At 37.9% G+C, this 25,317-nt stretch overlaps 1 protein-coding gene across 1 annotated transcript; it reads right to left on the bottom strand.

Moving 5' to 3' along the window:
• Window positions 1-233: 233 nt before the first annotated feature.
• On the bottom strand, window positions 234-25,317 carry LOC116303225 (uncharacterized). Its single transcript, XM_089024424.1, is given in 5 exon segments — window positions 234-1,716; window positions 2,223-2,264; window positions 2,421-2,585; window positions 3,294-15,458; window positions 15,460-25,317. Coding segments are annotated over 5 exon segments (22,359 nt in total). The 5' UTR covers window positions 25,243-25,317; the 3' UTR covers window positions 234-1,512.

Here is a 25,317-nt window from a genome sequence, read left to right as displayed (position 1 = left end):
AAGCAACTGTGCAAATTACAAGCTTTTTAATGATATAGAGAAAAACCCAGATCCAGCTGTCACCCACCATGTTGATGCTAGTAAAACAGTAAGTGCTGCATATAGTCAAGGGGATGTTGTTACATTTGGAGAAAATGCCGGGCAACAATGTGTTGCAATGAGTTTATATGCTTTAATTTATCACCAAATGAAAGGGATAACCAACTCTGATAACTTAAAACAAATCATGCATATTGGGGTTCAATTGTTTTTACTGTTAACAGAATTACCGGCAATGCTTACAGTATTATAAGTAAATTACCAGCTAGAATACAGCAAAAGTTGCGAAAGGTACACTGGTGATGTTCATGGTGAGTCTACCATTGAAGGAAATCAACATTGCATGGGCATGAAAAGAACTTTTGAATCATTGCTAACTGAACAATGCAGCTCATTTATTCTAACAGTTGGTTGTTTTGCTGTCGGCATTATTTACTGTACTGATAAATGTCATTTAAAATGTTTGACTCTCATGCTAGAGATGTTTATGGTAAGAGTCATCCTCAAGGGACATGTGTATTGTTAGATATATCATCTATAGAGAATTTAGTGGAATTGACTTTCAAAGTTTATATGGATTCTGATTGGAAAAGCAGTTCTACTAGTAATTGGTTGACAGAATACTGCAATTTTTGTAACACAAACGTACCGTGACTTCACACGCCAGAAGAAGCCCGAGTACACGATCATGGATCGTCTAGTTTATTTAGAATTCTTGTGGTAAAAAATTATCATGCAATTTATCATTTTATCATTTCTTTTTCTAAAAAAACTATATAATGTTAAATAAAGGTTTGTGAAGGTCTTGTTAAATGTAGCATGTTGATCTTGTATGTTGCAGTCACATTCAACATGCTACAAACCTTTCGTCAACCTTTAATTTCTGAAATAACTGTATACCAGTTGATCTACAAAATAACAACACAAATATGACATTTTATAAATATATAAGTGCTATACTATAGTGTTTTGGAAATAATGTTTATAAACTACACGTAATTAAAGTAGCATTTTGAGTGAGACTGGTTATTATATTATTCTATAAAAGTTACTTTAGATACTTTTGAATATCAAGTTGCAAGCATAAGTTTACTGTGTTATTTATATATATTTAAATAGCCTGAGATTAAAACGCAGATACCAACTCGAAAAGCTGCATAACCTCAATATAACATCATTTGTTATTCTTCGATTGCGCGTTCCGTCATCGCGGCTATGTTGGTGCCATTTAACGAAAGATTTCACATTAGCATCCATTGTTAACGGCACCAGAATGGCCGCCATGTTTTTGTTTTCGAACTCTCTTGGGAATGCTTGCAACCCATCAATTGGTAACAACGTAAAAAATCGTAATCAGATATTCTTGATTTAGCCGTTCTGCGAACGAGTGAAGTAGTATCCCTTAGTATATACTTTTTTGTTTATTACAGTATTTTTCTCGTTAAAAGCTTTCTTACTTTCGTTATTAAGTGTTTATACTATTTGATTGCGGTCTAACTCAAACAGACCAGCTTCATCACACAGTTCACCGAAAACTGATTCGTAATACTTCTTTGTCTCTAATAGCTGATGAATCTGTTGATCTTTTTCTTGTAGAGTATGAAGTATTGCGTCGTCTTGGATCCCTGTTGAAGGCGACTTGTACTCCGGGACAGGAAGCGTAAGATCTACCACATCCTATTAAAATCAAACCGAAATTTAAATAAACTTGGGAACCGGACTTTATTAGAGGGAGAGAGGGCTGGTGCAAGTAGCAAGAACCCAATCTAATTTTCATACTAAAAAATGGTTTTAAAAATAGAAATTACTATGAGTAAAGTGAAGTTTATGAAAAGGAAAGTCATTTCCCAAGAAAAAATGTGCTTGCTAAAATATATGCACCAATGTTCGCCAAGCTACGGCGCGCAAAGGCGGATCTATGACCTTCAAAAGAGCGGGAAGCATAGCTCCCGACACTCCCCAAAATTCGCCATGGGAGTTAAGATGATATAATAGGCCAGTTGTATAACAAATGATTTGTTTAAATAAATCAATGGTTTTCAATTTAAGTTATCCATATCTATCAAAAGCGATAAACGTTACGGAAAAAGAAAGCAATGATAGTAAAGGAATTTGTCTATCAACCTGAGGATTAGTAAAATATTTCACCACAAATTAATATTTTTTGAAAGTCTTTTACTCACCGCCTTTGGGATCTGCTCCTGAATTCTTTTAATTTTTTCAGCCTAAATTTTAAGAAAGATAGTAGTTTAAGATTGATTGGGAAATATTTTAAGATTGGTTTGGAAATATATACATGTTATTTTTCCACAGTTATACAGACACACAAAAAAAAAACCATTTTCCCCTTATCCATTTCTGTTGTAGTAGACGGTGTTTACCTTTAACTTTTCAGTCTCCATCATCTCTTGAAAGTTCATTTCCATGAACTTTAGCTTTTCGTTAAGTTGTTCAATGTCGATTTCATGTTTGGCGTTTTGTGAAACAAGTGACACATTCTCCTGTTTCAACATGCGCACCGTGTTCTCAATGCGGGGACTGGGTTCCTGACAAAATACAAACAAAAGTATTGAAATTATTGGCAATTTCGAGATCCAAATACAGCCGTGTTCCTTGATTACAGACTCAGGGTTAGCTTCGAATCAGTGTCTACAACGGTATGCTAAATAAAGAATGCACAATTTCATCAATACAAACACTTTGAAATTCCACGGACCTTTACTGGAACACATGAATATTCTGTACAAAATCGAGGATAAAACTGAGCAACAGAGAAAGCGAAAGTGGATTATTAGCTAACAGATTAAAAACAAAAATTTAGGTGTCTTAATGATTTTTGTTTTTGAGAAAGAAAGATAAAAGATAAATGTATACTACAACGTTTCTGCAATCGAGTGTATATATATATATATATATATATTTATTTATTTATAGTACAATGCAATAACTAACTCGTCTTGTGTTCTATTTATAAATAGGGATCGCTCATTATTTATTGCCTGGGGGAGGGGCTTTGAAGAGGAGATTTTAAGGTATGAGCGAAAACTATCACGGTAGTGGACAAAGATGTCGTTTGAACCACCACAGAGCGCTACAAAGATCATTGTTTGTCAAATCTAAATCCTCGAACACGGTACCGTCACGTTCACAGTAAGGTACGACTATACGGTGATTTTTTACAGTCTTAAAAGATTTTCTCTATATAAATTAGCTTACTAGCTGAAAAATGAATTTTTTAAGCGAGAGCTACTTACCCCAAGAACTGGACTCGTTGATCGGCTGACTTTGGAATCAATTGACTTGTTTTGCTTTTCTTTTTGTAATTGTGTTTCAAACCTCTTTCTCAACTCTTCCTTTTCCTTATGTAGGTTATTCTCGAGCGTTTCTTTTTCCCGCTCGAATTCTTCTTCAAGAGCAGCTTTTTCTCTTCTAAACTGCGCCTTCATTTCCCAGCGCTGTCTTTTCAACTCCTCGTTCTCAATCTGTAGTTCTTTTACTTCTTCTTCAAGTGGTTTTCTTTCTCTCTCAATCCTTTGAGTCATCTCTCCTTCAAGCTTTGACAACACTTCTAGTTTATAGTTCGCAATGCTTTTCTCGATAACATGTCGTTCGGCTGAATGAGTTTCCTGATTATAAACCCGCTCTTGTATGATTTTCCTTTTTTCTTGAAGATTCCCCACTTCTCGTCGAAGTCCCTGTAAGGTGTCTTCAAACCTTTGTTTCTCAATAGCTAGCTTTTGTTCATATTCCATTTCTATTCCCTTTTTGATGACTTTCACCTCTCTTGTAATCTCTTCGATTGAACCGTCATTTACAGACTTATTATTCAAACTTTCCTCAGCTTTTAAATATTCATTCCGTAGCTTTTCTTCTAGCTCTTTTTTCTTTGCTTCTGCTCGCTCAAGAGCTTCTTGTAACTCCTTGATAACGGCTTCGTATTTCCCTTTCTCGCTCTCAATTTCTTTTTCACGATCTTGCTTTAATTTAGAAATCAACTCATTTTTACTTCTTTCCATATTTTCCTGGATTTCAATTCTTTCTTTCTCAGCTATTTCCTCGATGTTTTGTTTCTCCACTCTATATTGTTGCCTCATTTCCTTTCTCTGGTGCTTAAGTTTTATTATCTCTTTCAACAAATTCTCGATAGTTGACTCCATTTCTTGTTTTTCTTTTTCATGCTGTTTAGTCTCTTTCTGTTTTTCATTTTCAAATTCTTCTAATAGTTGTAATTTTAGGTCTTTGAACCTTTCTTCTGCCTGTGCCATTTCTTTTTCGATCTCTTCAATCTCATTTGTGTGATCTTTTAGTACTTTATTAAAAGACTCCTGAAAATCATTCTCGAGATCGATATTTTTCTGCAGCTCGTCACCATAAATACTCTTTTCTATTTGAGTCTTCAATTCTGTTTTCTCTTGCCTGAACTGGACATTCATTTCTGCTTTCTCTGTTATCATTTGGTCCTCTAATTTGTCGCGCAGCAGGTTCAAAATCTTCTCATGGTCTTCATCTTTTTGACGCATCTGTTCTTCGAACTTCTTATGAAGCTTATCATTTTCCTCCTTTAAGGAATTTCTTAGTTCTATATTCGCCTTCTCAGCCTTCTCCTTCATATCTTGTAACTCTTGCTTATGAGTGTTGTGCTTCCTTTCATAGTCTTCAGATTGTTCTTCAAGATCTTTTTGAAATCTTCTCCTCTCTCTTTCAAGATCCTTTTCAAAATCTTCTATCTGTCTTTCTTTTTCCTTCTTGAGCATTTCGTCATAATCGTTTTTCAGCCTTTCTAGAGCTGCTCTCTCCAGTTCGAGTTTATTGTTTAGAAGTTCAATCTCATGCTTTTTATCACCTTCAAGTTTTGCCTTTTCAATTTCCAGAGACTTAATTGCGTCTTGGTACTTTTGCAGAGCATCTTTCGTGGATTCTTCTGACAAATCTAACTGCTCTTTTAATGATTCGTTCCTCATTTTTAATTGGGCTAATATGTCGGCATCTTTTTCACTGGTTTCATCAGTACTTATGTTATCAAGACTTTGTCCTGAATCATTTGATTTGAATTTATCAAGCTGTTCCTGGGTCTGTTTCAGCTTTTCTTCGAGCTCATGATAAAGTGCAAGCTGCTCCTGTAGTTTTACTTCCACCTCTTCTACCCCTTTGTCCTCTGCAATCGCAGCATGTAGTTCAGAAGCAAGGGACTCTCCTTTTAATTCTGAAGTGTCGAGAAGACCATAATTGGACAGCGTATTCTCGTACGCCTTGATTACATCTTCGAGTTTTTCATTCCTAGCCTTCATTGTCCTTAGTGCATAAGGTCGCTTGTCTTCCTTCTCAAGTTCCTCAAAAGTTTTGTTGTCTAATTCTTTTATGCCACAAATGAGTTGCATTCCAATTTTATCATATAAAGGTTCGGGTAAGAGTTCATCAGCGTTTTGTTTCTCAGCATAATCTTGTATTTGTGTTGGTGATGTCTCATTAGGCTTGCATTGGCTTAACTCATTTATCACTACAAGCTCGTTGTCCTCTTTTGAGTCTACATTTTTATCTTCTTTCCTTTCGCTCTCATCCACCTCTGCAGACTTCTTTTGGTCTGAGCTGTCCAATGAAGCTATCGCTTTCTCGTTCTGGTCCTCATAGATCTTCAGTACCTCTTGCAGAGTGATGTTTTTCTCTTCCATTTCCTTTACTGCAGCCATTGTTTCAGTTGCATCTTTCATCTTATCGTCTTTCCCCCCAGTTTCGGACGACTTGGTTTTATCACGCAAATCCATTATCTGCTTACTAAGCTGAGGGCCTATTTTTTCGGTCAATGCATCAATGCGTTTGTTGAGTACTTTGTTTACTTCCTTAAGTCCTTTTATTGCATCTTCATAATCGTTAACAGCGTCTAACATAGATGCTCCCTCTTCACCTTGACCTGCTATCTGCTGTAGCACTGCTTTTTCTCGTTCTAACTTTTTCATGTTTTCTTCGTATTCTTCCACAACTTCGGCGAGAGTCTTATTTTCTTTTTCCATAATCTGCAGTGCCTCAATATGGTTATCACCATCTTGTTTCATCAAGTCGTCCAGGAAATCTTGTCGTAATGTTTGTGCAAGTTTTTCCAGAGTTGATCGTAAGTCGTTGATTTCATTTTGAAGTTCAAAGTGTTTGTCTTCAAAATTGTTTTCCGCTTCTTTGTTCGCATTTTCGAGCATTGTTATTTGGTTTTCGTACTTTGATATAATTTCTCCCAAGTCTACTCCATCTCCTGATACACCCTCAAGCACCTTTTTCAGTGACGCATTTTCTTTCTCCAGTACTTCAAAGTCATTTTCATTATCTCCAAGGACAGCTGTTAAGGACTTGTCTTCTTCCGCCATTTTGTTTACTACATAGTATTTTGAATTAAGAAAAGGTTTCTTGCTTGACTGCTCTTTTGGCTTTTCTTCATTTTCAGAGTCTATTTTTCCTTCTACTTTTTCTCCTTCTCCCTCTTGTCTTTTGAGTTCGCAAAGTTCCTTAAATAGTTGTGATCCGATACATTGTTCTAGTTCTTCTTGAGTATTAGTCATCTCTTTAAGATTATTTTCGTACTCTATAACAACGTCCTCTAGTGTCCTTTTATCCCTCGCCATCATCACTGGTGCTTCTAAAATTGGATTTTCCGTTCCAACTTCTGCTACGTCTTCCTTGGGTGTGTCTTTTTCAACTTCATGTTGCCGTAAGGATTTGGCGTCAAGCCCATCGTACTCGACCATATCCACGCCGTTCTTATACAGCAACTGGTTTACGAGGCCTTTACCTATTTTGGAATTTAAATTATCCAGCCTCTGTCTTAAACTTTGGTTTTGTTTTTGAAATATCTCAATCTGATCACTGTAGGGTAAAGATTCGTCTGTAGTAGGTTCCTTTTCTTGTGCTTGCGTCGATGCAACAACTCCAGGGTCATACCTGATTAACACGTCTTCAAGAGTTCTTCCTTCGTCTAGTAATTTTAAACACTCGTCAATTTTTGAAAGTTTTATTTCGTTTTCATTTTCTTTGTCATGAACCTCAAGAGGGCTACCTTCTTCAGCGCTCTGATCATCTACATTGGACTTCGCTTGACCTTGCTCACCTGCTTCAATAGGGGGGAAATCTCTGGATAAAATAGCTTTAGAAAGATAAGGACCGAGACTGGATTCATATCTTTCAATATTATTTTCATATCGTTTGATAACTTCTTCTAACGTTTGAGAATTTTCCTCCATTTGATCTATTGCGGCAAGATCATCTATTTCTTCACCAGCAGTTTCATTGCCCAACATGTTATCCTTTTCGTTTTCTTCTACCTCAACTTCTTTGACGTCGTTCTCTACCACTTGATCTTCACCTTTTCGTCTTTTCGTTTTATTTTCATCCATAGTTTCCAAATCCAATCTCATAATCTTTCCGTCTTCGCCGCCATCACCACTAAGATCTTTAGATACGTTATATGAATCTGAGTCCATAGTCAACAGACATTTTGATAAATTGCTGCCCAATTTGGAAGTGAGGACATCTAGCTGATTGTGCAATGTTTTCAAAATATCTTCTAGACTTTCATCGTTATCTCCATTCAGTAAGGGAGAGATTATCCTCTGTAACTCCTCCGACTCTTGAAACTCTGATTGAGCAGGACATTCCTCCTCAGATGCTTCCATTTCGCCTTGGTCCCCCCTCTTTTCAGTTTTCTCGTGTTGTTCTCCTTCTTCTGTTCGCGTTTGTTCTTCTGAAACACTATATTCATCATTAAAGTGATTCGTTTTTGTATCCAATCCTTGTTTTGCTTCTTTGCTTGGTTGGTTCTTTGTCCTTTTGTTTTCTTCATCTACGTCCGATGAACTTGATGTCTTGTCAGTTGGCTTTACTTTATCGTTTAAAAGAAGTTCAAAAAGATTAGGCCCAAGTTCCTTCTTTAGTACAGAAAGATCATGTTCGTAGTTTTGAGTGACGTTTTCAATCTCATCACTGCAGGGCAAGGATTCGTCTTTAATAGAAAGTCGGTTTTCATCTCCTTTCGTCGATGTCACAACAGCATCTATTGGGTCATATCTGATTAACACATCTTCAAGAGTTCTTCCTTCATCTAGTAATTTCAAATACTCGTCAAGTTTCGAAACTTTCATTTCGTCTTCATTTTCTTTGTCATGAACATCAAGAGGGCTATCTTCTTCAGCGCTCTGATCATCTACATTGGATTTCGCTTGACTTTGCTCACCTTCTTTAATCGACAAAAATTCTTTGGTTAATATAGCTTTAGAAAGATAAGGTCCGAGAATGGATTCATATATTTCAAGGTTATTTTCATATCGTTTGATAACTTCTTCTAACGTTTGAGAATTTTCCTCCATTTGATCTATTGCGGCAAGATCGTCTAGTTCTTCACTAGCAGTTTCAACGTTCAACATGTTATCCTTTTCCTTATCTTCGGCCTCAACTTCTTTAAAGACTTTCCCTCCCACTTGATATTCACCTTTTTCGCGCTTGGTTTCATTTTCATCTATGATTTCCAGATCCAATTTTCTATCTTTGCCTCTATCATAACTAAGATCGTTATCTTTAGCTACGTTGTAAGAATCTGAGTCCATAGTCAACAGACCTTTTGATAAATTGCTGCCCAGTTTGGAAGTGAGGACATCTAGGTCATTGTGCAATGATCTCAAAATATCTTCTAGGCTTTCATCTTTATCTCCATTCAGTAAGGGAGAGATTATTCTCTGTAACTCCTCCGGTTCTTGAAATTCTAATTTAGCAAGGCTTTCCTCCTCAAATTCTTTCGTTTCGTGTCGGCGCCCCTGCTTTTTAGTTTTCTCTTGATTGTGTTCTTCACTTGTTTGCCTTTGTTCTTCTGAAATGCTGTCTTCCTTATTTGAGCGATTTGTTTCTCTTTCCAATCCTTTTTTCTCTTTGTTTTCTTGGTTCTTCTTTGTTTCCTCGTCTTCAACTTCATCCGATAACTTTTGAATATTATTAGCCGTTGAACTAGTTTTATCGTTTAAAAGAATGTTAACCAGATTAGGCCCAAGTGCATTCTTTAGAACAGAAAGATCATTTTCGTAATTTTGAATCACGTCTTCAAGTGTAGCATTTTCAGCTTCCATCAACTTAGGAGCCATGAAGGTTTTTGGGTATAAGCCACTTGTACTAACATCATCTTCTGTGCTTCTTTCTTTCTTTTGAACTTCACATTTGACCTCTTGAATTGCAGCATCGTCAACAATAGTTTCTTCCGCATCCAGAATTCCTTTCTTCTCTTTTTCTGAAAATGGGCGTCCTGTTTTTTCCTCAGAAGCAGGGTGTGTCATTTCCATATCTTTAGATTTCCTATCACCAAACTCTTTCTCTTTTCTTTCCTCTTCTTCTTTTGCTTTTTCCAACTGATCTTCTCCTAAAAGGATCTGTGTTAAATTTGGGCCAAGCTTCTCTTTCAAATCTTTAGACTCTTTTCTCAGTTTTTTGACTGCATCTTCTAGTGTCGCATTATTTTCAAACATGTCCAAGTAGTAATCCTTTTCTTGCAGTTTTTCATTTCCTTCTCCTTTCTTTTCGTCGTTGGATTGGCACTCATCTTGTGCATCAGGCTCTCCATAATTGGCATCGTCCATCCTGCTGTTAATTTTATTGGATTCAATCTTTCCAATCTCTTTCTTCGTGTCTTGGTTGAAATCTTTATCGACTTTGTTTATTCTTAGTTGTTCATCCTCGTCATCTTTTCTCGTGCTTCTCTTCCCCCCAGCTTCAACTACAGCTTTTGCTAAGTTTGGTCCCAATATAGAATTAAACGTATCGAGTTCTTTCTCATACGTTTCAATGATATCTTGGAGTGTTGCTCCTTGCTCAGCCAAAAGAATTGGCGCCTTTAACTGTTTCTTAATTTGGCTTGCTTGATTTTCGTTTTTCTTCAAGTCTAGAGCATCGTTAAGGTTTCTAGTGGACAAACCAGCCTGAGAATATTCATCTAAATCCTTTTTTCCTGGACTTAACTCTTCGCCTTTTTGGAGCGTAACGCCGCTTACTATTGGACCTTGTTGCACATTACTGTCTTGAATGGCTTCTTCGATTTCTCTTTCTGGTTGTTCAATGCTAGCTTCTGCATTTTCAATATCTTTTTCGGTTTTCTTTGTTAACTGTGTTCCACTCACTCCATCATCAATTACATTGTCCTCAAGACAGCAAGGCATATGACTTGCTTTAGCTGCGTCATCTTTGGTTTCGGTCTCTAAAACATACTGAAATAGTTCAGGTCCAAGTTTCGAATTCAGTGTCGCCAAATCCTTTTCAAAGTCTTGAACAACTTCTTCTAATGTTCTATTTTGTGCCAACATTTCTTCTACAGCCTTCAACTGTAAACCCTTAATGTCTTTTTCCTTAGCTACGATCTGTTTTTCTTTCTCTTGATTCGCTAGTTGTTCTTTGGTACCTTTTTCCTCAATAGCATTTATGTCAGAATCTTCACTTAATGTTTCTTCCTTCTCTTCAATGGCGATATCGGCTGAAGTCCTTTCTTCCTTTCCTTTGTGCTCTTTGTGGGCTCCTTTGACGTTTTCATCCTCCTTCTCCTTCAAAATTACATCTAATTTGTGTACTTTTTCCGACGCTTCCAGCTTTTTAGGGTTCAAACGTTCTCCCCTTTCATCAATCCTTTCAATTTTTCCAGTTTTTATGATATCTTTGTAAAGTTTTGGACCAATTCGTGACTTCAAGGCACCTAGTTCGTTTTCATAGCCACACATTATTTCATCGAGCCTTTTCCCTTGAGCTATCATTTCTGGAGCTTCTAGCTTTTGAGTTGTGATGTTTTGCTGGGGTTCTTGATCGTCTTTGAAATCCTTGTCGAAATCACCTGCATTTCTCCCTTTCTCATGTTTGAGTTGTTCAATTTGTATGTCATTAACTTCAGCATCTTCTAACGCTTCCTGTGGCTGGCTTTCTAAAATAACTTTGCCAATTTCTGCCTTCCAGTTTGCAGCTTTTTGGCCTTTTTCATCTGTTGTCTCTTCTAAGTAATCCATTTCCGTTTTAAAATCTTCTTTCCCCAGCGTTAAGGTTGGTTCATCGCTGCTTTTGTTGATTCTTTTCTTTGCCCTTAATATGGCATCACACAGTTGTGGCCCAAGACTTTCTCTCAAATCTCTAAGGTCGTTTTCGTAGCTCACAACCACTTCCTCCAGTGTTTTATTTTCTTCTAACATTTGTTTAGGGGCAATTAGGTCAAATTCTTTTAATGGTAATTCGGAACCACTATTATCAATGCTCGTTATCGCACTTTCTCCACTTTCTGGGCTTTTTGCTTGTGTCGTAGGTTGATCTTTTTCTCTTTCATTGAACTCATCATAGTATTTTCCTTTTGCTTCGTGGTCGAGGTCACATGGATATTTCCTCTCCGTATCAGTATATCGTGCGGACTTCTCAAGAGCAGGATTGGTTAATTCTATTGTGCCAGGCTCTTTCTTTGGATTAACTGTTTTACTATCATAACCATCCTTTGCTATTTCTGCTGTACCCTGCTCGCCATCATACTGCCCTATCTCCAAGAGATGTTTAAAAAGCTTTGGACCAAGTTTTGACTTCAAAGCTTCTAAATCGTTTTCATATCGTTCAAGAACTTCTCCAAGTGTTTTTCCTTCCTTGGACATTATTGATGGAGCACTTAACTTAAGCTTGTCATCCACAATGGTTTCATTTTTACTACCTTCTTTCTCGATGTTAGGTATGTTAAATGATTCGTACAATTCGCCATCGCTAAGATAGGTTTCTCCTTCGCTCATACTATACTCTGGATCTTTTTCCTGGTCGTTTTCATTGATATTCTCTTCATGCCCAACATCTTCTTCCATTGAGTCACTCTTAATTTTACTGTCATCGAGTCTTGATGTCCATGGCTGTTTTTCTGAGAGCACATTACGTTTTTCTGTCCTATCAAACGATTCTTGCTTAGGTTCTTCATCACCGATATTGCTGGTGCCTACCATATTGTTATAAAGCTGTGGTCCTAACTTTGACTTTAAAGTTTCTAGTTCCGATTCGTAACCTTTTATGACTTCTTCTAATGTTTTGTCTTGCTCTATCATGCGTTTTGGAGCAGAAATTTCAAACTGGTCAGATTGCGCTTCAGAGCCGCTGGTAAACGGAGTAGGTTTATTTGCATCCATATAAAGCTTGCTCTTTTCTTCTTCGTGCATCCCCTCACGTTCGAAGTTAATCTTTTCATCCGAAACACTAGGCTCTTTGGCTTTATCGCTAGATTCAGCTGATGGTGAAGCGTCATCCTTAGATCTTTTATCTGGAGTGTCATAGACTCCTTTATACGGCATAGTTTCGCTCTGTTTGGTTTTTTGGCTTTCTTGGATAGTATTACCTGGTATTACTACTGCTTTGCCAGAAGAGCCTGGCTGTATCTGGCCTTCAAAAGCGTTGGGCTTCTTTTCAGAAAACAGTAGTTGTGTATTGGTCTTTCTTCCAGCATCTAATATTTTACCGTATAACTCTGGACCAAGTCTTGATTTAAGGATATCTAGATCGCTTTCGTAACCTTCAACGATTTCAGCAAGTGTGTTATTTTCCTCGACCATTCTTGTCGGTGCAACGAGTGAAAGCTTTTTTGCTTTTACCTCAGTGCCTTCCTTCTGTTGTACTACTGATGCTCGACCTTTCTCTTTTCCAACATCTGCTTCAGAAGTCATATTATCCTCTGCGGATATTGGTCCTGTTTCTTTGAATTCAGTGGTTAGTCCTTTGCTAGTTGCAGAACATTGCGCTCGATTCAGGTCATCAAATTCTTGTGCTTCTTTGCTTCTTTGTAGGTCATCGTCCCGAGTTCCAAACGATGGTAAGTTCTCTCGCTCATCCTTTGATTCAAAAACAGCTTTGTCACTAGGGTATCTTTCTTGTAATGCAACGACGTCACATGAACCCCCAGAATATGAAACTTGCCGCGCTTCTTCAGGACTTGCTTCAGATTTGCCTAGTGCATCTTCTGCATTAGTCATTTTTCCTGCATCTATTATTTTGCCATATAACTCTGGACCAAGTCTAGATTGTAGGATATCCAAATCGTTTTCGTAACCTTCAACGATTTCAGCAAGTGTGTTATTTTCCTCGACCATTCTTGTCGGTGCAACGAGTGAAAGCTTTTTTGCTTTTACCTTTCTGCCTTCCTTCTGTTGTACTACTGTTGTTGGATCTTTCCCTTTTCTAACATCTGCTTCAGATGTACTGTTATCCTCTGCGGGTATGGCTCCTGTTTCTTTGAACTCTTCTGCCTGTCCTTTTCCTGTCGCAGCAAGTTTTGCATGATCCAATTCATCAGGCCGATGTCCTGCTTTGCTTCTTTGTATGTCATCTTTCCTGGTCTTAGCCAATGTTAAGTTCTCTAGCTCTTCTTTTAATTCAGAACCTGCATGAATACTATCCTGTTCTTTTCGTAATGCGAAGACGTCACATGAACCCTCCGAATGTGTATCTTGGTTTTCTTCTTCAGGACTTGCTTCAGTTCCATGTAGCGCATCTTCTTTTTTGACCATGTTCCCTGCATCTAATATTTTGCAATATAACTCTGGACCAAGTCTTGATTTAAGGGTAGCCAGGTCGTTTTCGTAACCTTTAACGATTTCAGAAAGTGTTTGATTTGTCTCGATCATTTTTGCCGGTGCATCAAGTGATGGCTCTTTTCCTTTGAACTCCTTGTTTTCGTTTGATTTTACTGCTGATGCTGGGGCTTCTTCTTTTGTAATATCTGCTTCATATGTACTGTTATCCTCTGTGGGTGTGGGTCCTGTTTCTTCAAGTTCATCTCTTTGTTGGGTGGCTTTGTTTCTTTGAAAGTCAGTGTTTTTGGTTTCAGGCGGTGCTAAGATCTCTGGCTCATCCTTTGAATCAGAAACAGCGTTCATACTATCCTGCCTTTCTCTTAATGCGACGACTTTACCTGAACTTTCAAAGTATGCATCTTGATGCACGTCTTCAGATTTAGCTTCAGACACGCCTATTGCATCTTCTGTAGTCATCTTTCCTGCATCTAATATTTTACTATATAACTCTGGACCAAGTCTAGATTGTAGGATATCCAAATCGTTTTCGTAAGCTTCAACTACTTCAGCTAGTGTTTGATTTCCCTCGATCATCCTTGTCGGTGCAACAAGTGATTGGATTTTTGCTTTTACCCTTCTGCCTTTCTTCTGTTGTACTACTGTTGTTGGATCTTTCCCTTTTCTAACATCTGCTTCAGATATACTGTTATCCTCTGCGGGTATGGCTCCTGTTTCTTTGAACTCTTCTGCCTGTCCTTTTCCTGTCGCAGCAAGTTTTGCATGATCCAATTCATCAGGCCGATGTCCTGCTTTGCTTCTTTGTATGTCATCTTTCCTGGTCTTAGCCAATGTTAAGTTCTCTAGCTCTTCTTTTAATTCAGAACCTGCATGAATACTATCCTGTTCTTTTCGTAATGCGAAGACGTCACATGAACCCTCCGAATGTGTATCTTGGTTTTCTTCTTCAGGACTTGCTTCAGTTCCGTGGAGCGCATCTTCTTTTTTGACCATGTTCCCTGCATCTAATATTTTGCAATATAACTCTGGACCAAGTCTTGATTTAAGGGTAGCCAGGTCGTTTTCGTAACCTTTAACGATTTCAGAAAGTGTTTGATTTGTCTCGATCATTTTTGCCGGTGCAACAAGTGATGGCTCTTTTCCTTTGAATTCCTTGTTTTCGTTTGATTTTACTGCTGATGCTGGGGCTTCTTCTTTTGTAATATCTGCTTCATATGTACTGTTATCCTCTGTGGGTGTGGGTCCTGTTTCTTCAAGTTCATCTCTTTGTTGTGTGGCTTTGTTTCTTTGAAAGTCAGTAATTTTGGTTTCAGGCGGTGTTAAGATCTCTGGCTCATCTTTTGAATCAGAAACAGCGTTCATACTATCCTGCCTTTCTCTTAATGCGACGACTTTACCTGAACTTTCAAAGTATGCATCTTGATGCACGTCTTCAGATTTAGCTTCAGACACGCCTATTGCATCTTCTGTAGTCATCTTTCCTGCATCTAATATTTTACTATATAACTCTGGACCAAGTCTAGATTGTAGGATATCCAAATCGTTTTCGTAAGCTTCAACTACTTCAGCTAGTGTTTGATTTCCCTCGATCATCCTTGTTGTCGCAACAAGTTTTACTACTGATGGGGCTTTCTTTTTTCTAACAATTGCTCCGGTAGTACTATCGTCATCTTTGGGTATGGGTTCTGCTTCTTCGAATTCATCTGCCTGTCGTTTGCCAGGTGCAGTAAGCTGTGCTTGATCCAGGTCACGAGGTTGTTGCGCTGCTTTGCCTTTTTGTAAGTCATCGTTCGTAATGTCAAGCGATGGCAAATTCCCTCTCTCATCTTTTAATTCACCAGCAGCGTTGATAGTATCCTCCCTTTTTTGTAGGTCTCGTGAGACTGTAGGATATACATCTTTCTGTACTTCTTCGGGTTTTCCTTCGTATCCGTCCTGGGACATCATAATGTTTATCGGCATCTAAAATATCTTCGAACAGCTCTGGACCAAGTCTAAATTTAAGGGTTGCTAAGTCGTTTTCGTAGCCTTCAATTATATCTGCAAGTGACTGCTTCTCTTCAATCATCTTCTTGGGTGCAGCAAGTGAAGTCCTTTGTGATTTTGGTTCGTTTTCTGTTACTTTAGATGACAAAGCTTTCTCCTCTTTGTCATTTAGTCCATCTAGCATTCCCTTCTTTATAGCGTTTTCTGTACGTACTTCAGCTGGGACGTTGTCTTTATCGTTGATGTTATCCACATCGACTGGCAGTATGCTTTCTTCTCTTGTTTGTTCATCCAAATCTCTCCGCTCACCAGGATAAATGTCTTCTTTAATGATATCGCTGTCTTTTCTTGCCTCTTTGTAGACAACTGAGTCATCTGTCTGTCTTTCGGAATCTTTGGATTTTATTTCACTTTCTTTGGCTATAAGATCTCCTCCATCGTGATTTGTATCCAGCACTCCAGCACTAAGAATTTCCTTATATAGATCAGGGCCAAGTCTGAATTTCAAAGTGTCTAATTCGTTTTCATATTCTTTTATTACTTCTCCGAGAGTTTTATTGTCTTTGTACATAAGTACAGGAGCAGTAAAAGCACACTTTTCAACATATGGTTGTAGGAATGGTCTCTGAGAAGAAGTGGTTACTTCTGGGCACATTTCTACGCTTTCACTATAATCCAATGATTTTGTTGAACATTGTAGACTGCCAACCTCACTAACATTATCTTTTTTATCTGTTAGTTCGTCTATATCCTTGGATGTTTTTGCTGGGTTTAAATCTGTTGGCCTCAGTTGTTTGTTGGATTCAGTTTCAAGGTTTGTTCCCTCATCTGTATAATCGTCCTGAACATCTATACTTTCTTTTCCTTCACTGGCCTCCATTTTATATGACTGGCTAGCCTCTGAACCCCCTTCCTCTTCCTCGCATTGCTTCCCTTTTTCGGCTGAAATATTGTCGTATTCAGAGATTAGCTTATTTTTTCGGTCCTGATCGATGTCTAATAATGCGTGGACAAGATCATTACCAAGCATAGTCTTTAGGACATCGTTTTCTTTACCAAGATTATCCATTTCAAATTCATAAGCTGCTATGACATTCTGAAGATCTTCGTCAGTCTCATTCATGATTTTCGTTGCTTTTAGAGGTCCTGGATCGTCATCTATTCCAGTAACGTCTTTTCTTGACTTTAATAAAGAGTTAATAAGATTCTCTCCAATGAGATCGTTCAGTCTCCCAAGAGCGTCTTTTTGTTCTGCTAGGATTTCTTCCACCGTCTTATCTGCGCTAATAACTTCATCCATGGGAGCCATCAACTTATTTTCAAGTAATTGGCTATTGGATTGTAATATGGCGTCCGACAACGTTTCACCCATATTCTCTCTGAGACAGTCAAGCTCATTTGAAAGGTCCACATTCAGAGTAGTTAACTTTTTGTTTTCGTTTTCCAACTCGCTCATTATTTCCGCTAGCGTTTCGTCCTTACTATCTATTCTGTCAATTATGGCTCTTGGTAGCTGGATATGCTCTTTTTCATCCAGATTTGAATCAGATGTAATAGCATGAGCCAAGTCGTCTCCTAGTGTAGCAGATATGCTGTTACTGAGGTTTTCTAGCAGTTCCCTCTGTCTGCATGCAACTTCTTTTAATTTCTCGTTTTCTTCAGCAAGCTTTATCAACGTCTTTTGATCAGACAGCATTTGATTTAAAGCTTGGGAATAATACTTTTTTTCCTTCTCACTTGGCTCTTCTTCCTTTAATTCGCCTGCCATTTGAGCAAATACATTAGAACCATGTATCTTATGCAGTACATCTTCTCGTGCTTGATCAAGCCTAGCCTTTTCTTTGCACAAGGAATCATAGGTTTCTTGGATATCCTGATCTTGCAATTCGACCTCAAATTTTGATTTCTCTTCTTGTATTTCTTTTAATTTTCTTTCAGCATCACGTTTTTCATCTATTAAAGCTTGGATTTCTTCTGGACCAATAGAAGGTCTAGAACTATCGTCACAGTCGTCAAACTTTGTATTTATCTCAAGCATATAATCTTTCAGACTTTTCTGTGAATGTAGGAGCTTGGTCAGCTCGAGTAACTCAGGAGAGACAGCACTGTCGTCCTCCGAAATGGAACGCATACCCTCCAGCTCGTTTTCAACAAATTCCATTTCTTCCCTAGTTTCTTCCAATTCATCTTCAAGTGATGACATTGCTTCTTTGACATTTGATTGCTTCTGGTTGAAGTTACTGTAATAACGGTCTTTTTCTGCTTGCGCTTCAAGTAGACGTTTTTCGGTATCTTCGATAGCTTCTTGGATGTCCAGTATCACTTGATCATCATTCTGTTTATTGTTGTTTTTGACATCGTTCAACTGCTTTAACATTTCTTCAACCTCGTTACTCTTAGATTTTAGTTTATCGATTTCTTCTTCTTTACGCTCAATTATCCGCTTAATTTCCTCCAGCTCTTGTTTATCAGCAGCTGTCTTTAAAGTTTCGGCAAGTTTTCGTTCCTGGTTTAAGAGAGCCTCAAACTCTTTATATTCCTTAATGTTTTTATCAATTTCTGCCTTCTTTTGGAATAAAGAACTTAAATCATTTAACTCAGGTGTCATGTTTTCTTCTGCACTTTGACAATTTAAGATGGTTTCCATTTTCTCTTTGATATTTTGAAGTTCGTATTTGGTTGCCTTGTATTCAGGGAAAACCAAAGGAGAAATTGGACAGAAAACTGTGCTTTCTTGCTCCTTGACCGATGCGGGTTGGACTTCTTTTAAGGATTGCTTTTCGATGACATTCATAAGCTCATCCTCTTTTTCTTTTGTGTCTTCTCCCTCACTCTGTAAAGACTGAAGCTCTATGCATATTTCTTTAATCTCGTTCTCTTGTTCCACAGTCTCAAATGAAAGTTCATTCTCTTCGTCTGTTTCTTTTCCCACAGTAATTGCCGATAGAATGGAATCTGGAATGTTTTGAAGTGCATTTTCTTTTAATTCGGCCGTTTTAACCTTTTCTTTCAACGCATCAGCTGCTTTAAGTAGTTCGTCTGTCTTATTTTGTTTTCTTTCCATTAATTTTCTTAATTCCGCTGCAGCGCGTAGTGGCTCATCTTTTATGCTACCTTCATTTTTTCTCAACAGATCTTCTATTGCATGTATTCTTTCACTTGCATCTTCAGCTCTACTTTGCGCGACCTCTGCATTGACTGATTCAGCTTCATCTCCGCAAGGAAGTTTACTTGAAATTTCTTCAAGCTCAAGAACTAAGTTTTGCTTGCGTTCGATCATAGGTCCAATAGCTGAATGGGAATCATCCAATTTTCCTTGTCTCTGATAGATTACTGCTTCTTTAAAATTATTTTCTTCATCCTTAATTTTTTGATCTAGTACGTCTAAAGCATTTTTGAATTCTTGTTTCAGGCATGCCAATTTATAAGCCTCCTGCACTTCGTGAGGTAATTCTTCATAACCTTTAGGAAAAGCTTCTTGAAGTTCGATCCGTTTGACATCTAGCTCAGCTTTTGCTTCAAGAAGGTCAAACAGTTCTGTGGTCTTCTCGCTTCCCAGATTTTCGATCAGAGATTGTTTCTCAGTTATCTGTTGATCGACGATATCTTTTTCCGATCCTAGTTCCTTCAGCTTATGAGGTAGTACATTTATTTTGCTTTCCATTGCAAGAGGAATCTTAGCTTTTTTGCCTAGTGAAGATAATTGATCTCTTATTTTCATCATTTCTTTTTCGATGTCTTCCACCTTGGTACTTGGTACTGTCTTTTCATTTGGTGTTTCACTGTCTCTGTTTTCAACGTTGGACGAAACTTTGTCTTTGGCTCCTTCTGCAGTAATTCCTTCTCTTTCTCTAAGATTCTTCTGTAGTTTTTCTCTTTTCTTGATGAAAGGCCTCAGCCTATCCTGGCGATCTTCAGCCATTCTTTTATATCTCTCCTTATCTCGTAAAGCTTTTTCGATACTCTTAGTAAGGTTTTTGTTTTTCTTATCTTCGTTGCTTTTTGCTTTAATCAATTGCTGTACATGTGGAGGTATATGAGCCTTCGTAAGAGGCAAATTACTTGGCTCAGCCTCGTCTTTCATGGTGTCATGGTCACTGACTTCACTTGGTTGTTGATTTAAAGTGTAACTTTTTTCTTGCGCACAAGTAGATGAGGAAGACATCTGGAGTTCTTCAAGAACCTTTTTCTGTTCTGCAAGACATTGGACAGCCTCTTCTACTTTCTCCTTCTCTGTATCGTCTTGCATCTGTGTAAGTTTATTCTGATTCTTGTCAAGTTCTCTCGCTTTGAGCGCAACACATTCTTCAAGCTCGAGTTTTTTACTCATCAGTTCAAAGAGACCTTTCTCATCATCTGAAATCCGATCTTCGTGTTCTTTAATTTCCATGTCTAATTCCTCTAATTTTTTACAAACCTCTTCTTTCTCCTTTTTAAGAAGTTCGATCAAATCTTTCTCCTCCTCCTTCTTCAAGGCTCTGTCAGCTTTTTCAAGCTGTTTCAATGCGAGCAGTTCTTGAGCGTTCAGTTTTTCTTCTTCCTTTTTGTTGTTTGCATCATTCAAATCTTTGAGCTGTGCGATTTGTTTTTCTATAGCTTTTATTTCATCTGCAAAACACTTTTCTTCTTCTCGAAGTTCCTTCAGTTCATTGTCTCCAAGATCGTCAGATCTGCTGTCCCCTTCCACTTGTTTTGTGTTGTTCACGGATCTCAACTCGGGAATTTCCTCGACGAACCATCTTCCAACTAAAGCTTTTAAGATATCAAACCTATCTTTCAGCTTCTCATTTTCGCGTTTCAGCGTTTCGACATCAGACTCGTCAAGTTGCTGGTCATCCACCACAAGTTCCTCTTTACCGCTGATAGGGAAATCAGCATCGCTTGTTTCTTCTTGATCCTTAGATAACTGGTTTTGATCATCAGTACTATCTGATTGTTTTACTTTTGTGGTGTCTTGTGGTTTCTCATCTTCTAAGCTAGCGTTTTGGTCTTGCTCGGCATTTTCTTTGTTCTCTGCTGCGTCTTTGTCGATCGGTGTATCGTCTTCATGCAGTTCTGGCTCTTGTGGTTTCTCATCTTCAAAGTTAACGTTTTGGTCTTGCTCAGATTTTTCTTTGTTTTCTGTTGCGTCTTTGTCTTCATCGATCAGTTTCTCCTCTCCATGGAGTTCTTGCTCTTGATCGATATCAGCTTTTTCCGTGTCTTCCGTGTCTTTATCCATTGAATCAAGGACTTTTGCTTCCTCTTCTTTGGTGTTTGAGTCCGTTTCTGTAAGTTCTTTATCAATTTCCTCGTCGTTTTTCCCTGGCAAGACTTTGGATGAACTATCGGCAGATTGCTTCTTGAAGTTCTTTTCTTTCTGAGAAATCTCACTTTTTAATTCTTCGTTTTGCTTGCCTTCTACTTCCTTTTCATTAGTTTCCTCCTCTGTAGTCTTCATGTGCTCTTGCAAGTCATCAGTTTGCGTACTGGCATCTTCATTAGTAATTTCTTTGATGGCAGTGTCAAGCATGTTATCTTGCTTCACATTTTCATTGTCTTCTATTCTTTTTCTTTCAGTTGCCTGCTCTGCAGTGTTGATGCCATTTAGCAGCTCTTCCGTTTGTGTAATGTCATCCTCCTTGGCAGTATCGTTGAAAACATCTCTAGACATTCTCTCTTGCTTCACATTTTTAAACTGATCATCGTTTTCTTCAGATGAGTCGCTTAAGTCTTCTTTTTCTGAGACTTCAGGAGATGTGTCCAGTGGAATGTCCTTGTCATTGTTATCAGAAGCATTGTCCAATGGCCTTTTTACCAGATCCTCGACTTCAAAAGTCTGCGTCTCTATATCAACTGATTGCACCATCATTTTACCAAAAATTGTCCTATTAACAAGGTCTCTTATTCCACTTGTCAACTTATCTTCAAGATCTTGATTCATGTCCTTGACTTTGGCTAACTTTCTGAGGGCGGATTTTAGGCTATCTTTATATTCATTGTAATATATTCTGCCCAAGCTAAACCTTTCTAAGTTCATCGCCAATTCCAGATCAGCCTTCTTTATTGATACGCACTGGCTTTCAATGGATTCGGCTCCTGAATCCGACACTCCTTCCTCGTTTTCAGGAGGAGGACTGTTAGGCTCAGACTCAAAATCGGAGCTTGCGCCTGAAGATGTATCTGATTCTGCGCCCTCGTTTTCTTTTGATATACAATGGCTAATGAGGTTCTCAAGTGCTCTTTGAAGATCCTCTTTGGTGCGTATATCTTCATCGGATAAAACAGACTCATGGACTAACACCGGAGCTATTTCATCAGTTGGCGAATCATTTCGAATAACCTCATCTGATTGGCTTGATGCACTTGCAAAGCTATAACGCCTGTGAAAAGCAGCATCAGTTTTCTTTTTATCATTCAGAAGGTCGTTTATAAGATCGATTGCCTTTTCAAGATTCTGGACACTTGCTTCGTGCTCGTCTTGTCTCTGTCGCTGTAAGTCGGCCAATTCTTTTTTCAATGGCAACGAAGCCTCTAGCTTTTTGGCTTCGGTATTGATGTTATTGATGTTGTTATTTTCATCATTCTCTTCTTCGGTTCCTGGTGTTCTTCTTTGGACTTCTAAAATCTTTTTTGCCAATCCATTTTTTTCTCGAAGTAGTCTCACTTCATTTTCATCTTTATCAGCTAAGAGCTTGTGAAGGTCGGCTATATCTTTGTTAAATTTCAGTAAAATATTCAACTTTTCCTTCTCGTGCTCTTTGTCCATTTCCTCCTTCCTCTGCGAAAGAATTTCGTCCAGTTCATCTTGCATTTCCATGTAGTATATCCTACCCAGGTTGAACCTTTCAATGATGGATGCTTCTTCCAGAGCTGACTTTTCTTTGATGAGATTTTCAATGACTTCGGCTTCCGAAGAAAGGACAAATTCTTTGTGCTGCATTTGTAGTTTTTCCATTAATTCTTCTTTATCCTTCTCGTAATGCTTCTCCAGTTCATTTAGTGTGCGCTTCATTCTTTCATTTTCTTCCTTCAATATCTCTAATTCTTCGAGATCAGGACTTCTTTCCATTTTATTGTCCTTGTCATCGGAATTCCCATCATCATCGGACTTGCCCTGTGTTTCAGTCGACTTTATATTCTGTGAGGTCAAATTTCCATTTGCATCGTCTTTTTCCTGTAAAATCTCTTTCAGTTTCTCGCTGCTTTCTTCCATATCAAGTCCAAGTTTTTCACACACAGCATTCCATACCTCACCTGAAACATCCAAATCCTTTTTTCTCTCGTCTGATAATTCTTTCAAATACCTATTCTTTTCTTGTTCGTGCCTTCTTTGTTGCTCCAGTTTTTCTAGTTCGTGTGATCTTATAATGTTGTTCTTGATTGCATCCAGCTTCTTGCCAAGTTGTTCTTTGACTTCAGTGTGAAAGTTATCATTTATCAGTTCGTCTAAGGCATTAACTTCATTTGCAAAACCTTTAGCTCTTTGTTCGCTAGAGGGCTCTGAAGTGCTTGGCTGATTGCACGCTTCGGATGTTTCTGGATTATTTGGTTTATCAGCTAGATCTTTTATAACCTGGTTAATAGAATCTGTAAGCTTCTTGTAACGAGACTTAAGTTCTTCAAGATCTTCTTCATCTGCGCCATCTTCATCATTCACAGCACCTTTCAGTGAATTAATCAAGTCTTGGATTTTTCCTTGAAGATCAGATTTTTCTTTGGCAAAGGTGACTTTCAGTTGTTTAATCTCCATTTCCTTTTCATCCATAGCATTTTGCAGTACTTTAATCTCAAGAAGATATTCCTGGACACTGTCCTGCAGTTTCATTTGCATATCTAAATCCTCCTTGCTTGATTCTTTGTTTGGATCTCCAGACTTCTTTTCTTGCACTGAGGATAAATCTGTATAGCTGTCTCTACTATTCTTGTTTGGCTTTTCTATTGAAGAGCTGGATAACTCAAATCCAGATTCAGAAGATTGGAGCTCGTCTGCTTCTGATCGTGTCACCAAACGATCCTGATCTTTCTCCAGCTCTTGAACTTTCTCCAAAAGATTTTCATATTTTTTTCTCTCCTTTTCCATTTCATCTGTAAGCTGGATGTTCAAACTACTTAACTTTTCTACTGTTCGCTTGAGGCCTTCTTTGTCGCTGTCAACTGCACTGATGTCTTTAACTGGTTCGCGCAAGTTCCGTTTGTCTCTTTCTATTTCTTCCTTTAATCTTGCATTTTGACTTTCACATTCTTGAAGCTTATCAAACAGCTCTCCATTTCGCTCTTTTTCTTGAACGACTTGACTTTTTAATTCAACGTTTTCTTTTTCGAAAATGTTTAGCTTGTTTTTTACTTCTTCGTGGTCGCTTTTTAATTCCTGGATTTCATTTTGGAACTCGCTTTCCCGCCCATCCATGAGTTGCTTAAAGTACCTCTCAATGTCATTTTTCTCGAACTCAAAACTTTTCAAAAGGTTGAGTTGTTCGTTTCTTAGTTTCGCTTCAAACTCTTCCTTCCCTCTTTCATAGCTATTCCTTAGCTCTTCAAGTTCATTCTTATGTTGTTCTTCAATCTCTTCCAAAGGCTTCTGAGATTTCTTGAAATCTCTCATTTTTCTCCTATTTCTTTTCTCTAAGTTTCTGATTACCTTCTGCTGTTCATCACGCAACTTTGCTACTTCGTCGATAAGTGCAACTTCAATATCTTCTTTTGTTGGCGAGTCCAATCTGTTAAGAATAGACAATTCACGGTTATATACCTTAGCCAACTCAAACCTTTCAACATGAACACTATTTGACAACTCTTCTATCTCTCGTTCTAAATTCTCGATTGTCATGTCCCTTTCAGACAACTTTTCTTGCAACTCATCCGCGAATCTTCGTTTCTGCATTGCGATTTCGTTTTCTAACCGAGTGTTCAGTCTTTGCCGATCTTCGGCGTTGCGTTCTTCCCACAATTTCTCAACAATTTCAATCTTTTCTTCCATTTCTTGTTTGCAAGCTAAAAATGATTTATTTTTCTCGATTTCATTATTAGTATTTTGTTGGTCATGCTTGAAAGTAAGTTTCTTCACAAACTCCGCTTTTTCTCGAACCTGTTTCCTTTCAAGTTCTGCTTTTTCGACCTCGAAATCATTTTTTAGCTTCATAATTTTCGCCAGCTTATCCTCTTCTAAACCATTTATCTTACTTTGAAGCTTATTAATAATGACTTTAAACTCTTTATTTTTGTCCTCAAACGAAGCCGGATCCGATTTTGACCGAAGAATGCAGTTTTCGCGATACAACTCTTCGATTTCAGACGTTTTTTCTAAAACTACCGCCTCGTATTCTTCTCTAAGTTTTCTTTTGTCTTTTCTATATTCCTCCTCTGTTTCTTTGACGTCTCCTTGCGACTTTTTTATCAATTCTTGTTTAATATCTTTCGTCTTTTTTTCATTACGATTTTCGGCATCCACTTGTCTACTGTCACTTTCTTGCAATAACATTTCTCTTTCTTTCAGCCATTCTTGTCGAAATGTTTGTATTTCATCTTCGTGTTTGACTTTAAGCTGCTGTAATTGTTCCTGGTGAATAGTTTCAATGATTTCCTTCTCTTTTATAAACCCTAACACGATATCACCTTTCTCGGCTTCCAATGTTTGTAGCTTCTTCAGAGTTTTACTTAATTCAGCCTCCTCCATTGAAGAATTTAACTCATCCATAATTACTTCAAATGTTTCTCGGGTAAAATTTATTTCAAACTCGAGCCTTAAAACAAGTTGATATAAGATATCAAC

The sequence above is a fragment of the Actinia tenebrosa genome, unplaced genomic scaffold (assembly GCF_029948245.1).
Source record: "Actinia tenebrosa isolate PJP-AT-01 unplaced genomic scaffold, QUT_ActTen_1.0 PGA_scaffold9__36_contigs__length_13948895, whole genome shotgun sequence".
Taxonomy (NCBI): Eukaryota; Metazoa; Cnidaria; class Anthozoa; order Actiniaria; family Actiniidae; genus Actinia; species Actinia tenebrosa.
This window is presented reverse-complemented; position numbering and strand designations above follow the sequence as displayed.